The sequence below is a fragment of the Diadema setosum genome, chromosome 8, assembly GCF_964275005.1.
Source record: "Diadema setosum chromosome 8, eeDiaSeto1, whole genome shotgun sequence".
In the NCBI taxonomy this organism is placed as follows: domain Eukaryota; kingdom Metazoa; phylum Echinodermata; class Echinoidea; order Diadematoida; family Diadematidae; genus Diadema; species Diadema setosum.
Window position 1 is genome coordinate 28,433,078 of NC_092692.1, and position 15,575 is coordinate 28,448,652.

A 15,575-nucleotide genomic window follows, 5' to 3' on the forward strand; every position below is an offset into this window, starting at 1 on the left:
CGTTAATTCTCAATTTACTTCCGAAAATCTCTTTGCATAATAGCTGCACATTATGCTCTTGACAAGTAGGCCTATAAAGTATTTGTGATACTCTCTATCAACACCTATCTTTTCCTCTTGTATTGGACCATTCTGAAAGAATATTTTTCGTTTGTGAAATACAGCGTTAAATGACAATGAACAAATTCAGATTGTATTAAATGCGTTTGTTAACTTTCTCTAACCATCAGCGCAAAAAAGAGTAACATGCGTTGTTTATCGTAACTTTCGAGGTACATGTATATACGCTGTTGGTTCCAAGCAATGATTCTGCTTAATCCTACAACTTTGTACAATGTATGATCGTTGCGCCCGAAGGGATTAAAAATGCGTTCTTCATTTTCTCCCGCAAATCTCTCCGCTCGCGATTTGTACATCCGTTCTTGAAAAATATGACAGGGAACTTGGAGGATTGTAATCTTTTTTACGCAAATCTGCACCTCGAAGACCATTCTGAAAGGAAGGAAAATCTTCATTGTGAAATTCAGTGTTAAATGACAATGAACAAACGCAGATCTATATATTCAAACTGTTGAATGCGTTTGTTTTCTTTTTCTGAACACCGACTGAAGTAAATAATAACACGCGTTATTCAACTACTCTATACTGTCACCCGGTGGGAACGCGTTGATTTCATTAATTATTTCGGCTTTGATCATACATACTCATATTAATCTACATTATGTTAAATGATAATGAACAAAGCAAGATCTATTCCTAACTGATGTTAAATGCGTTTGTTTCTTTTTTCTGAACACCGACTTAATCAAGTAGATGAAAACATGCCTTATGCAACTATTTTTACGCTACTGTCACCTGGCGGGATCGCGGTGATTTCATTTATTAAGTATTTCGGCTTCAATCATACACACTCATCAGTTACTAACCAGCAAAACAAATCTTTTGTCGGAACTAAAATAGGAAAGGATAATGATGAGTTACATACTCTCTAGTAAGTGATTACAAAAAAGAGTGAATTTCGAGTGAAATTGGAGTGAATTTCGAGTGAAATTGGAGTGAATTTTGAGTGAAAATGCTCATTTTCACTCATTTTGGAGTGACGTCAGGGATCACTCGAAGATTTTGGAGTGATCCCTGACGTCACTCCAAAATGAGTGAAAATGAACATTTTCACACAAAATTCACTCCAATTTCACTCGAAATTTACTCTTTTTTGTATTCACTCTTGTAAGAGTGAATAATTATTATTTTCACTCGATTTTTTTTTTGAGAGTACGCATTCGAATTGTCCATTTTTGATGAGTGTCGCTATATGAAAAGTTTTTGAATGCGTTATTTTTTTTTTCTCGTTGCGGTGTGGTCTGACCTTCTATCGCGCACTCGTACCTCGAGAAAGAGAAAAATCGAATGTTTAGATCTATATTCAATAACTTAGTAGGAACATCGGAAGGTATTCCTGTGTCTTATGGATTAGAAGAAAACATGGGTGAAACGATACTCTGCAAAACGGGAAAGAGACATGGATAGTGTGAAATCGGTTTTCAGTGTTTCGTTTGTCGCGTGTTTGAAAGCAGCAAGTCAAGAAATGGAACCTCGTTATATGCAATCAAATTTCTTATGTTTTTTTTTTTATCATGATGTACCGAAATTGTCCTCGTTATAACCGGAATCTCGTTATAACCGATTCGTTCTGCCATAGGTTTACACGCAAATGAAAGCGGGGCCGACGCTATCACCTCGTTGTAAGCGGTTCCTCGTTATAACCAAACTCATTATAACGGGGTTTCACTGTAGTGAATAGTATTCGGATTAACGAACCTTTATAGTAACGAACCCAATGTCTTCATACCCTTCGGATTGACTCACGAACTTTGAAATAACTAGCCCTATAATTTATTTCCCGATAACTTTGTAATAAACTGTATTTTATTTTCATGATTAACGAACCTCGAAAAATCGTACTCATTTCGTTTTCTGATCATCAAAATTCATTTCTTTTATTTTGTTCAGTCAACGAACCTGCGGTGTAACGAATCTTCTGGTTAAGGAACCTTTTCCTTTTTTCGGTCGACGAATATCTAGGAATTGAGAAATCATGTGTTCCGGAATAACGCGCTGTATATGGTTTAACGAACTTTAATTCATTACTTTATTTCATTTCGGATTAACGAACCTTCAGGATTACAACATTGATTTCAACTCTAAGATAATCTGATAATTCTCCCACTATAGAAATGGCTCATCAAGCAACGACACATCTATTTCGTTTTATATTTTTTGGTTTGCTAAGTTATTTTTTGCCTCTCGTTCTCTTAGTATATGACACACGCAATAAATTGTGATATCTACCACCACTCTTATTATTTACCGATATCATTGCTGGTAATCGAACCGCTTCATTTCGATGGATTGAGTATAGGCCTGTATAGGCCTATGTGAAGATAAACGAGCGGACTGTCATCACGATTTAGTCATTCACATAGTCCATGAATATCAATTAGAAGTTCTGTTATTGATCCTGAAAATGTACACCACAACTTTGAACATGCAAATGTGCAGAAGGGGTTACAGACCTTTCCTGTTGTCCAGGATTGATTATTTTCATTCTTTCAGATTTAAATTTTTTTCAAATACTTTCCCCAAAATGTGCACCATGTATATGAAGTTTGGTGAATTGGAATGCTAACGCTCCATCGTGAGGAATGGAAATAACTCCCCAGCTGCAATAATTATTACATTGTCGTTTCTAAATGAAGCAGCTTGTGTAGATTAAATGTGATAATGGAGCTATTTCAGCAAAACAGTAGATGTGTATAAAAATAACATTTGCACCATATTAATAGTTCATATTTGATGAAAATATGCAATTTGTATTGTTTGTAAATCTTGCAACTTGAAGTGCACTATATAATTTTTTATACAATGGTCAAAATAAGGCTCGAAAATGTGTTTCTTAATGACTGTTGATACACGACACAAGCCTCAAATGACTGACTTATTACGAAAAACTTAATAGATCCATTCATCATACGTCATTTTTTGCCTCTGATGGCCGATTATATTATATGAATAAATAACTTCTCGGGAAATGCTATCATATAGTGAAAATTTATATGTACAGAATACAGGCGATTTCAAAATAGAACTAGAACTAAATGAGCACCAAAATCGCTAGGTCTTGGCCCATTGACTACTGGTTAATACCCCAACCACATCCTACCGTTCAGGAAAGTCACTAAGCCCACATTTTTTTTTAAAATCAATAATACTAAGTTGTTCTAAAAGATTGAGCGAGGCCGTCACATAGGTTAATGCATAACCACGCAAAGTAAGGGAAAGAAACGAACTAGAATATTAAAAAAGAAAAGGGGATACAAGAGGGAAAAAAAGCAGAGAAAAGGGAAGACATGAAAGATGGAAAATGAGAAAGGAGAAAAACAAAACAGAAGAACAGAAAATCGAGATATCACGGGAATAAGCAATTGATCAGGATTGACAGAGAAAAAAAAAGAAAAGGCAAAGGAAATATAACAGAAAACAGAATAGAAAAGGGAAAGAAAAGAGGTTGGGAAGCTATGGAGGAATAAAAGAAGTAATCTTTACACTAAAAAAAAAAAGAGAATAAGATGGAGAACAAAGAAATGAAAAATGGAAAGAAGAAAAAGAACGCGAATATTAAGAAATTTACATGAAAAAGACAGAAAATAAACTATGCTAAGCAACTTTACATTCAAGAATAGTGTGTTTTTGAAATACCTGGTAATTAAAACTTGCCAAATCTTCAGTCATATACTGCAATGGGATATTGAAACAAAACACTTAACGAGAGTCAGGTAGTTGTTCATGTAATCTGTATACTCTTGCGCAGCCGTGAGCCTTCCACGGCATTATTTGCTATGCGGTGGAAATAAGCCCCACCACTGTAGAAATCATGAGGAAACACCGTTTGGTGGGGCCGTATTCACGAGTATTATACTGTGGAAAGAAGCCCCGCCGCAGTACTGAAGGTACGTTGAACACCATAAGGTGGGGCCGAATTCACGAGTATAAATAATACACTGAGAGTTTGATATCCTTGTTATACTGTAGTCTTTTATCTAGCGCCATCTGTTGAGCAGCTAGCTGATCGAGTGAATCGAGTAAATCTACGTAATCGATCATAATTCAGCGCTACGACTAACCGATCCGACCAAGGAGCTGGCATTGCCAGAGGTAGGTGGAGGGAAATAAGCCCCCCCATTACATGTAGTACAGTGGTGGGGCCTATATCACGACTGTTTCTCTTCGATTGTGATATCAATGTGTTCCCTATATGTTGATAATCATGTAACCATATTTCATTTATAAATCCTCTATCAGCTGCAACATGATATCGAGTTCCTACAAATATCTAGTTTTGACAAATGACGTTTCAGTATTGGGTTTTTTCGACCTTTATTTAGAATAAATAACACAAAATGAAGTACTATGTTTCTTTTTCTTTGAAATATCTCATCATGCCGTATTCCTCTGGGTTTTTTTTTTTTTGTACGATTCGAATATTTTTTTTTTCCTTCGCTCATTTGATTTTGGGATAGGTCTTCGAAGAGTTATGATTCATAGCTGAGAGTTTCAGATAATGTCGTCTTATTCTATGAAACACAATGACACTTTGACAAGACATTTGACGGGTATACTCGTTCTGGGGACTATTTTAGGACCACTTTTTAATCATCAGTTTTATTATCATTATTGCTATTTGCATGGTTCTCAAGGGTTTTTTTTTTGCGAAGGTTAATCAATCGTCGAAAGCCTGCGATGGTGGTGCGAGCTTGTCAATAATCTTCGCGAAATTAAGCCCAAGTCATATCTCACCTTTCACCACACGGCTACAACTTACTTAGTAATCAAGATATATATACCGACATGCATTGCATTGGGCAACCGTTGAACGAAGCATATCCTATCTCGCGATCATTAGCCCTGACAAAAACCAGAGCGGATGTTAGCTTTTAAAAAAAGGCGGCAGGCGCTAGTCGCATCGACGCAGAATTTTGGGCGGGAACGTACGTCCGAAGTATACAGGTGGCTTGGAAGGGACGTGCTGTAGCTGCTGCTTATCCCGTTCCTTTTACGGAAATCCTATACTACAAGCTGAAACATACACAGACAGGCAGGAAATTGTTGAGTCGATGAGCGGGTAGTGCACTCTCACTGACTTAACAACTGTTTTAAATGATCTCTGTAGAACGCCACTAGTAATAAAGCGCCTCTGTCACTTCCTTTATCGTACCTAATGTATTAGGCTTACATCGCAAGGGATTTTAGATGTTTTTTTTTTTTTTTTGGGGGGGGAGGGGGTTAGTCAAAATATTTAACCGTACATAGATTTAAAGAGGTATACAAATAAATAGTTATAAAAGCATACGATGATAAAATGATATGTTGGTGGAATAAGGATCAAATAAAACGCACTGAAAGATGAAATGCAGCGTTGCATGAGGAAGAAATCCAGATGTTCTCATTGTTTCGATATTTTGAGATCACGTTTGTATTCAATGACATTTAACCGAAGCATGATACAAAGTAGTAAAACAAAATAAATGGTTATACATGCATTTGATAATAAAATGAGATGTCAGTGAAATAAGGAATTGAATAAAACGAGCTGAAAACCCAGATACAATACATTTCGTTGTTTCGACATTCGAGATCACGTTTGCATGCAATGATGGGCTCTGATATTTAGGGTGCGTGTAACTTTCAACCCTCGTTCAGTATAGGTGTAATTGATTACAACGTTACTATTACGTCAGTTGGTATATTTCCCCATACCTTATTCAGGATGCAAAAGCAATACGTGCAGGACGTATACGTTTACATAATAGTACATGTTGTGGTAATGGCAATGCCCATATTTACAATATTCCGAAACATTGTGTTTTAAAAAGAATTCCGTATAGTCAAGCAGCGGGATAAGAATGATTTTATAGTTGTCCTTTACTCATGGCTGTGCATAAGATTAGCGAAGAAATTCTATAGTGAAATTAATCGGAGTCTCTTATTTGAAGGTGCCATGACAACTGAAATGTCGACAGTGCACCGTCTATTATAAAACAAGATTGACGACGAAAAAGAATACTAATACTACACTACCTCTCTACTATTGCTACTATATACTACAAAAACAACAACTAATACTACTATTACTACTACTCCTGCTGCTGTTACTACTACTGCTACTACTGTTGCTGCTGCTGCTACTACTACAGTGTACTACTACTAGTACTACTACTATCATACTACCACGACTACTACTACTACTACTACTACTGCTACTACTACTACTACTACTACTCCTACCACTACCACGACTACTACTACCACTACTACTACTACTACTACTACTACTACTACTACTACTACTACTATTACTACTCTTATTATTACTACTACTACTACTACTACTACTACTCCTATTACTACTACTACTACGATTACCCGAGATAACAGACAATAAATCTTTAATTGAGCATGTACGCCCATTGACGAGGATAGCCATAGCACCCCATGCATAACTCTCTTGTCTGTTTTACTTCCTGAGTGGTATTTTAAAGGGTTACTCGACTTCATGATCATAATATAGCGACTGAACTAATACTGTATACGAAAATCGAACGAACTGAATGGATTAAGTTTTATTAGATTGAACCTGATAAAATCAAGAAAGCAATGAGACTAGATCTCCGAGTTGAAAATGTGTCCGATAAACAGAGAGAGCAGTCGCAAAACGCATCATTTGTTTGCAAATTCACGCAAGTCTCATTCATACTTATACGCGCATAAAAATCTCACTAAATTTCCACTTATTACATGAAATTAAAATGAAAATCTTGCTTCCTTGTATCTCATTATCATTATTATTCATTTATCTATTTTTTTTTTATTTTTGCTTATGCTGCAATAGCTTGGAAGAGATATACGAAATGGTGAAAGTTTTGTAGTTACTGAAGTGTTTTACCAGAACACGTGTGTGTGTGTGTGTGTGTGTGTGTGTGTGTGCGCGTGGTGTATGTGTGTATGTGTATGTGTGTTGTGTTGTGTTGTGTTGTGTTGTGTTTTGTTGTGTTGTGTGAACACAAACCAATTGCGGATTTGTGAGTCATTGGTGGAGTATGGAATTACACTTTTTACAAGAGAGAAACAGGTGCAGCGTGCGTGCAAAATGTCACCAAACGTGAGCACACTTTTTCCTTTTCCCGTCAAAATATCGTACACCAAGGCTATAGTGTTGACATCGTCATTAAAAGAATGTGATAGAAAGAAAAAGGTCTATTTCAAAACTGCGTGGGGCACAGTGTATTTTGATGAAGCAAAAATGTTGTTGGAATGAAATGTTGCTACAATATTTTTCAACGATCTAAAAGTTATTCTCAACTCAATTCAATTCAATTCAAATTTCATTTCATTCTTTTTTCTCGAAAAGAACATGAGACATTTCACTTTCCTTGGTAACAGAGAATAAGCTTTCATAAGCAAAACAAAGTAAACTGAGAAAAGTATTGATTGTGGAGCCATTGTGACTCACATTTTTCTTACCTTATCTCTATCAAAACAAACAAACTAGAGAAGAATAATAATACGATGTGGTTTCGGAAATGCATAAACAATTATCTTGGTGAACAGAGGATACGTGTGCATAAAAACAACTAAATCTCTATTAGTTTTTAGGACAGGATTTCCGTTAGTCTGTCGCTTACCTTTGTTTATGCTGATGATATAAGGCATCGATGTGCACAGTGTATTGCAATTCATAATCGAATCAACGTTTTGCATGCTGACCGACATGTTAACGTAAAGTGTGATTATGAGACAGCTTACATTATATCAGGTTGAGTACTTGTAATTTTGAGCATACACGTGTATACTGAAAATACAGTCCTTGTACGAGTGATGTGAGAACTTTTCGATCACATATATCGTAGTCTTGTGCAAGCATCTCGACAATGTAACGCCCGTCTATATAACGAGTTGTACATATAATTTTAAACTGCAGCAGCACATTGCTTTCATCAATGAGATTTCACCGAAATCATCATATTTCAATCAAACATACAATTACATGTAATGAGCGATCACAGCGGAAGCAAGAGTTAATGACCATCTTCCAAACAAAATGGTTTCGTTAACGATGAATGCTCGTGTTATCTTCCACTGTCCTCGATTTCGTTTAAAGGACAAGTTCACCTTCATAAACATAAGGATTGAGAGAATGCAGCAATATTAGTAGAACACATCAGTGAAAGTTTGAGGAAAATTGGACAATCCATGCAAAAGTTATGAATTTTTAAAATGTTTGTGTTGGAACCGCTGGATGAGGAGACTACTAAGGATCGTGATGTCATATGAGTACAACAGTATAAAGAAAATGTAAAGAAAATTCAACATATTTTAACTTTTTTCGCATAATAAAAGAGCACTTGACTTGCCTCTTTCTAAAGGCAATGGGAATAATATTACCCATAACATATGTTAGTAACGAGTCAAGGGAATGTTTACTTTTTTCAAAAGATGAAATTTTGTGAAAATCTCTTTATATTTTCCTTATATTGTTGTACGCATGTGACATCATACACTGCAGTAGTCTTCTCATCCAGCGGTGACTGCACAAAAACTTCAAAAATTCATAACTTTTGAACGGATTGTCCAATTTTCCTCAAACTTTCAATGATGTGTTCTACTAATATTGCTACATTCTCTCAATCCTTATGTTCATGAAGGTAAACTTGTCCTTTAATTTTGTTTTGCCATCATTATACTCCTTTATCAAAACAACAACAACGAAGATGAAAAGCACATTAGCTCACATTAACAGAGATATCCAGGCACAGACATTTGTAAATAAGGTATTTCATGTCAGTTTTAAAAATGGTGTTGAAAAATGAAAAAGAAAGGATATGATTCACATTTGTGTCTTCTCTTTGCTGTCAATGATTACGTGCTGCCTTCTTTCTGTTCATCATGAAGAAAGACAATTTAGCGACATCCTTAAGACATATCAAGTCAGAAAGATATTCTTGGTGATGCTATGATCTTAAAAAAAGTTTCCTGTTATACGAGTCACGTTGATTTAAACTGAATCAGCAGCCATGTTGAGGGAGCTCCGCTTGTGTAAATGTTTGTGTTTATAAAGCTCAGCCCCTGCTACACGTCACCCCGTTGAATGACGAAAATTTCAGCAACACAACAAGCGCGTGGGGGTGTCAAGGCCCGCCTATAGATACGCTAGATATCAGTCAAAGTTTTACACGATTCCCCAGACGCAGAGCTTAGATCGGTCCATGACACCGACGACTAAGTCGAAGGCTGAATGTCAGCTGAACTACAACTTAATATTCAGCTGACATTTCGACGACATTATGGTATTACCCCTATGAGTGTATTTGCTGGAAGACAAGGAGACGTTTCAAATATTAAATTGTTTCGGTATAATGATGAGCTCTGACCTACCTATACTATCTATCACCACTCATACATTTTCATTATACATTTTATTTTATTACTTTTTTGTGTGTTTCATCCGGAAGTTACTACTTTTTTTATTCAAGGAAAACAACTAGCTGTAATAGGAAGTGTCTCTCCCCATGGTGATTTCCTATGTGAAACCTTAGGCTCTATTTTGGTTCGGCCATAACCTGCCCGGGTTTCCAACCATATTGCTGACGAATGTGATTCATCGCTTGTAAATTTGGTAGTTTTCTCTCTCTTTTTTCCCCCTATTTGAGAGCATTAATTTGTGAGTTACCCATATTCTAACCGATGGCACGGCTTTGTCCCGTTTCTAATTTCAGATGATGACAATGGCGGCAACAGACATTATCACAGAGATCGTTACCACCATGGACGCCACAGAAAGCATGGGACCCAACATCACTACCATTTCATCGACCTCTTCAGCATCCGCAATACCGGCTAACGATTTTGAGATCTCAAAAGTGGTCACCATAGTAACACTGGGCCTACTCACTCTGGCCATCATAGTTAATCTCATCGCTCTGGCCATCTCGATATTCGACCCACGCAGACAGTGCTCCCGGGCGAACATCTGGGCTGGTTCTTTTTTCACTGCCCAAGTTCTCTTCAGTCTGAACACCATGGTCTCGCTCTACCTGCGCACTTTCATGGACGTGACCGACTTCGACAAGCTCGTCACCCACGGACAACTCTTCGTAGAGTTCATCAGCCGTGGTGCCATGGTGATCGCCCTGGGAGGTGTGGTTGTGGACCGCTATCGCGCCATTTCGGACGTGAAGTCGTACTGCGGCAGACGAAGTCTCCGCACCAGCTGCTGCTGGGCTGTGGCGGGTTGGCTGCTCGCCGTGTCGCTGGCCGTCCCCGTGCTCGTGGGTCTGACGGACTACTGGTACGCTACCTACAACTCTCTGCGGCCTTTTGATATCTTCACAAGCATCCACACGGTCCTAGTCTACTTCATCCCCCTCGTTGTCTTCTCTTTCATCTACAACGGCCTGATGTGCCGCCTGATCTCCCGCTCGAGCCGTCGCTCTCTGGACAGCTACGCCGCCACCGAGGCCACAGAACGCCATCGCGCCACGCAGCGTCGCCTCACCGCCGGCATCATAGCCACCGTGGTCATCTTCGCCTTCAGCTGGCTTCCCTATCTCACTGTCCGTGTCGTCGCCGGCTACTTCCCCGATGCCGACTTCCAGCCACTGAACACAGAGGAAATGCGCCTGGTCGGGAACTTGGTTGCTTATCTGGGACTGGCCGTTTGTCCAGTTCTCGTGTGCGTGGTGTGCGCCAACTACAAATCACTTGAAGTAGGCAGACTTTGCTCTTGCTGCCCGGACAGTCCTGGCATTCAAAAGAAGAGCGAAAAGGTGTGGTCTTCAGTAAAGCAAAATCCATACTATCTATACTAGCGAAACTGGTCATATCGTTCCATATCATGTAGGGTGCACTCCTGCTATAACAAAGTCCTCGAGACCGGCAGTTTTCTTTTGCTAGACATCGAAATGTCATTATTACCAAAGACAATTTAAGTATATACTCATGTAATATATCAAACATTGATAATTTTGGGACCTGAATTTTTATTTCGTTGTAACGAGAACTTTGTTATAATCGTGGTCGTTGCAAAGCAAATGCACATGTGTAAATGTGAAACATGGAGTCTGAGCTTCAAGGAACATACGAATAACCGATATGTGTAGGAATTTTTTTATTTTTGTTTACAAAGCACGTTAACAACTACTGTTATCATAAATATTGCAAATTGTCACATTGTAGAAGTTGTACGCGGTATTGTCATGAAACCATATCAGTATAATCTGTCACGATATTGTAGTGCGGGCATGGAAGCAATTTACCATGTAGTGTTACACTGCTGGATTTGTTTTTGGTTGTTGTTTTTTTTTTTCAAAGGAAAGCAGTGATATTATTAATAGCAAAGATCTTTGACCTATTGCTGTGATATAACATGCTTTACAGGGATGCCAACTGTTTGATCGTGATGTGAAAATTGTAAATAGCACACAGTCTGTACAATATGTAAATAAGTAAATAAGTAAATTAATGTATATAGATACGGATGAAATCATATAGGTAGTACATTGCATATAAAAAAAATCATGAATATCATGTAAGGACTGTTCAATGATCCACTGATGTAGATTATGATGGAAAGGACTTGTGTATAAAATAATTTCCACATAATCAAGGAGCACAATACAATCTGGTAGTGTTCATGGACGGATGAAGTTGGATGATTATTGTCATTGTTTGATACCATTATAGCTATTATCATTGTTATAACCTTTATTGTACTATTTCATGCTTACTATAGTGCCAAACCCGAGGAACCTTGTCCCACTGTATAGGCCAAGAAAACGCATGATTATTATTTTAATGCTATAAGCATAAGGAAAAAAATGGCAACGTTTCATATTTTGGGGATTTCTGTTTATGTTTTTGTTTCTCACTGCCATTCATCACGATGTCTAACATTAACAAATGTGTTGCTGGTCGACAAGACAGTTTTCATAATATATCAAACTTTCGGGGTTAAAATAGTGATCACGTGACACAGAACGGCCTATCATAAACCATTATGCAATAATGATAAAAGCAATAATAATAATGGTAAAAGTAACAGTAATATAATGGTGCTCTTAAAGCGCATATCACTGCCACTGATTGCGTCTCTGTCTGCTTTTAAGGTGATGGTCATGAAATGTTTCCTCTGCAATACCGATACCGGTCGGAGAGCGAGTGTGTATAAGCCTGCCTCAAGTGCTGAAAATACATTATTGTACATAATATTTTTTTTTATTGTAATAATAAAACAAAAATACAGTCCTGAGACGCTACTTCTGGATGATGTCATCATTCTAATGTGTGTTTCAACTTGTACAGAGGAGAAATGATATTAATTGCAAATAATATATGCCTCATTACGAGTATTCCGTTTATGAGTTTATACATTATGCATAATACATACATTTAGGTTTAAAAAAAGCAGTCAAATATAATGTACATATATATATATATATACATTATATATATAATATATATATATAATATATATATCTATATATATATATATGTATATATATATATATATATATATATATATATATATATATATATATATATATATATACACTCAAGATTATATATACATACATACACCGGTATGTGAATCTCTTACACATACACATGCATTGATATCATATTGATATCATAGTGCATTGATATCATAGTTGATATGTCAGGACGTGCAGGACGTAAATTTGAACGATAAGGCGTATGAACGATAGCTACGCTGTATGTAGATTGTCTGATAGAAAGAGGCACAAGAACTTGCGTTTTTGTGTGACGTGGCGTGTGTTGTAAAAGAGCGAGAGTTGGCTTTATAGAGAAGGAAAAGACACAGACAAGTGGAGTGAGCAAATGCCAAATGGCAGAGGGGGGGGGGGGCAAGATAGAGTCACTCAGATGGGGAGAGAGTTAGATTTTGACTTTAGTATATACACCGTGAAAGATGCTGCTCTGATGACGCCACAACATACCTCGGCTATACCACTCAGAGATGCCAAGAAAATCCAATGGATAAGCCGGAGATTCTACCCGACAAAAAGGCATCGCACAACGTTCTTCACTCGTCATCCTTAGTCATAATGTTCATGCAAGGATGAAGACATACAAGTTAAGATTTTGAAAGCATTACTAACTCTTCAAGAGCCTTTCTGTGGCTTTTAACACAAATTTCGTTGTTTAGTTTAAACTTTATTTCAACTGTTCTGCTCGTTGACGAATGGTATGCAAACAAGGCAAGTTAAAAAGAAAAATGAGTCATTTTACTTTTTCTTAACAAATTGCGCCTGATTGGGGGGGGGGGGGCAAGTTTCTGCCTTTGCACTGCTTTCCTCGTATACATAGTCATTCTCACGCTCATTCAAAAGAACAAACCAACAACTAATACGAGCAGAAAATGTCATGAAAAACAGAGTTCTAAAGAGAAGAAACTATCTTGGCCCCTTGGCAGAACAGTACAATTCCGAATGAGTTGAAAGGGCTACCCTGCTAAAAGAAAATACATGGAGATAGATAGATAGATAGATAGATAGATAGATAGATAGATAGATAGATAGATACATAGATAGATAGATTTGTAGAAAGACAGATATATAGATATATATATATATATATATGTGTGTGTGTGTGTGTGTGTAGATAGATAGATAGATAAATAAATAAATTAATCAATTAATTAATCACTCACTCACTCAATTATTCAATCAAGGAGTCAAATGATTGCGACTTCGAGTTGATTGTGCAACAAAACCACACTTCAAAAGGATTCCTCATTTCAATTTTCCAGACATAAAGATACATTATAATATTATGTATGCAGGGTATTCGATACTCGTATAAGACATATTATCATTATCATTATCTATCTACAAAGAACATTTACTTGTTTAACTTGTTAGTTATTCTTCCATGCCCCGTGTGAGGCCGCTCAAGAACAAAAGTCATTGTCCTTGTCATAGTCACTGGCGGCACAACGATTCTCGGACGGACGGGGCGGTGTGATGCCGTCACGGTGTCAAAGTCTGTGGGTGACACCGCTGGTGGATGAAAACAATCCCAAATTAAGCCCCAATGTTATCTTGCCTGAGCCCTGCGTGAGCTTTGCGGGAGCCTTGCGGGAGCCTTGCGGGAGCCCTGCGGGAGCCTTGCGGCGGAGGCGTTGATCTGCGGACCATCTCGTATCGAATTGGACCTGAAAGGAAAACCACCATAACCTCTTCCATATCCACTGAAATAGACGTTAAATGTGACAAACTTCTATTTCAGCATAAGAGTGTTTCCGATGGATTTCTCCCATTTCCCTTCTGCACCAAACTGGATTCTTCAAGCGGTGTTCAGTTTCCCCACATTCTCCTTATAAGTCGGTGTTGTAAGCCGTTTTTATGGCCGAGCCACTCCTTGCCTTTTGACAAGGTTCTGGCGCTGAGCACATCACTGAAACCCCCTCCAAAAAGAGGAGCAACAACCACGCAACAAAAAGAGCAAGAACAACAACACCAATAACAAAACAAGCAGAACACATTGCGGATGGTGTTTCTTGTTAAAAAGTGCTGTTATTTTTTTTATTTTATTTTATTTATCTATTTATTTTTTTTTTTCTTGGGGGGGGGGGGGGGAGGGCGATTTTTAATCAACCAGAATTTGTACGTCAGGACCGTTATTGATGATTCGTTTTACAACTGTTTTAGTAAACTCTGTTCTGTGGCTTTTCCTTGTGATGTATTATTTGGTTGATACTCCTCAGTTCATACAGGGAGGTGATCTCTTCCCACCTCCCAGATTTATATCAGTGTTTAACTGATTTCTTTGCCCTGCCCCGAATCCTTCTCCAGGGCTAATACATGGAGGCATATAATTTTGCTGAATACGTAGGATATACTCTTGTTGTTGTCATAGTTTTTTTTTTTTCACTCTCTCTTTTTTTTTTTTCCAGTTACACTTTTTGTTATTTTCAGGAAGGAAACAGAGAGAAGTACTTCATAAAGGAAAAGGATGTGGTGGTGCCATAAAAAATGCCAACCTGTGTTTATTGTTTGTCTTTCTTCCTCTGAATTGCAAGAAAACGAAAGTAAGAGAATGAATGTGCGATATTAGCATTATTTACCGACCACAGCGAGGCAGGAAATGAAAAATACATGAGGCATTATTCAGCATACAGGAGAGATAACAATAATACCAAAAAGACAAAAGAAAATAGCAAACGTGAAAAGGTATTTTGAACTCGAAGATACATTGTGAAAACTACAGAAACCTGAGGGAACACTGATAGTTTTTGTTGTTGTTGTTGTTGTTGTTGTTGTTGTTGTTGTTGTTGTTGTTGTTGTTGTTGTTGTTGTTGTTGTTGTTGTTGTTGTTGTTGTTGTTGTTTTTGCTTTGATTTGTTTGGGGTATAATTTATTTCTCTGTTTAAATTTGGTATAGATGACAAGTATAAATCAATGTATTTGAGACACTTCCAGAAGAAAGGGCGATGACTTTGA

General features: G+C 37.5%; 1 protein-coding gene across 1 annotated transcript; it reads left to right on the forward strand.

Moving 5' to 3' along the window:
* The first annotated feature begins 9,839 nt into the window (after positions 1-9,839).
* Positions 9,840-10,922, forward strand: LOC140232181 (uncharacterized). The gene has a single exon (XM_072312320.1). The coding sequence runs from the start codon at positions 9,840-9,842 to the stop codon at positions 10,920-10,922; it is 1,083 nt and encodes a 360-aa protein (XP_072168421.1).
* The last annotated feature ends 4,653 nt before the right edge of the window (positions 10,923-15,575 follow it).

Coding starts and splice junctions, on each gene's coding strand:
- LOC140232181 (XM_072312320.1), top strand. CDS start 9,840: ATGGCGGCAACAGACATTATCACAGAGATCGTTACCACCATGGACGCC.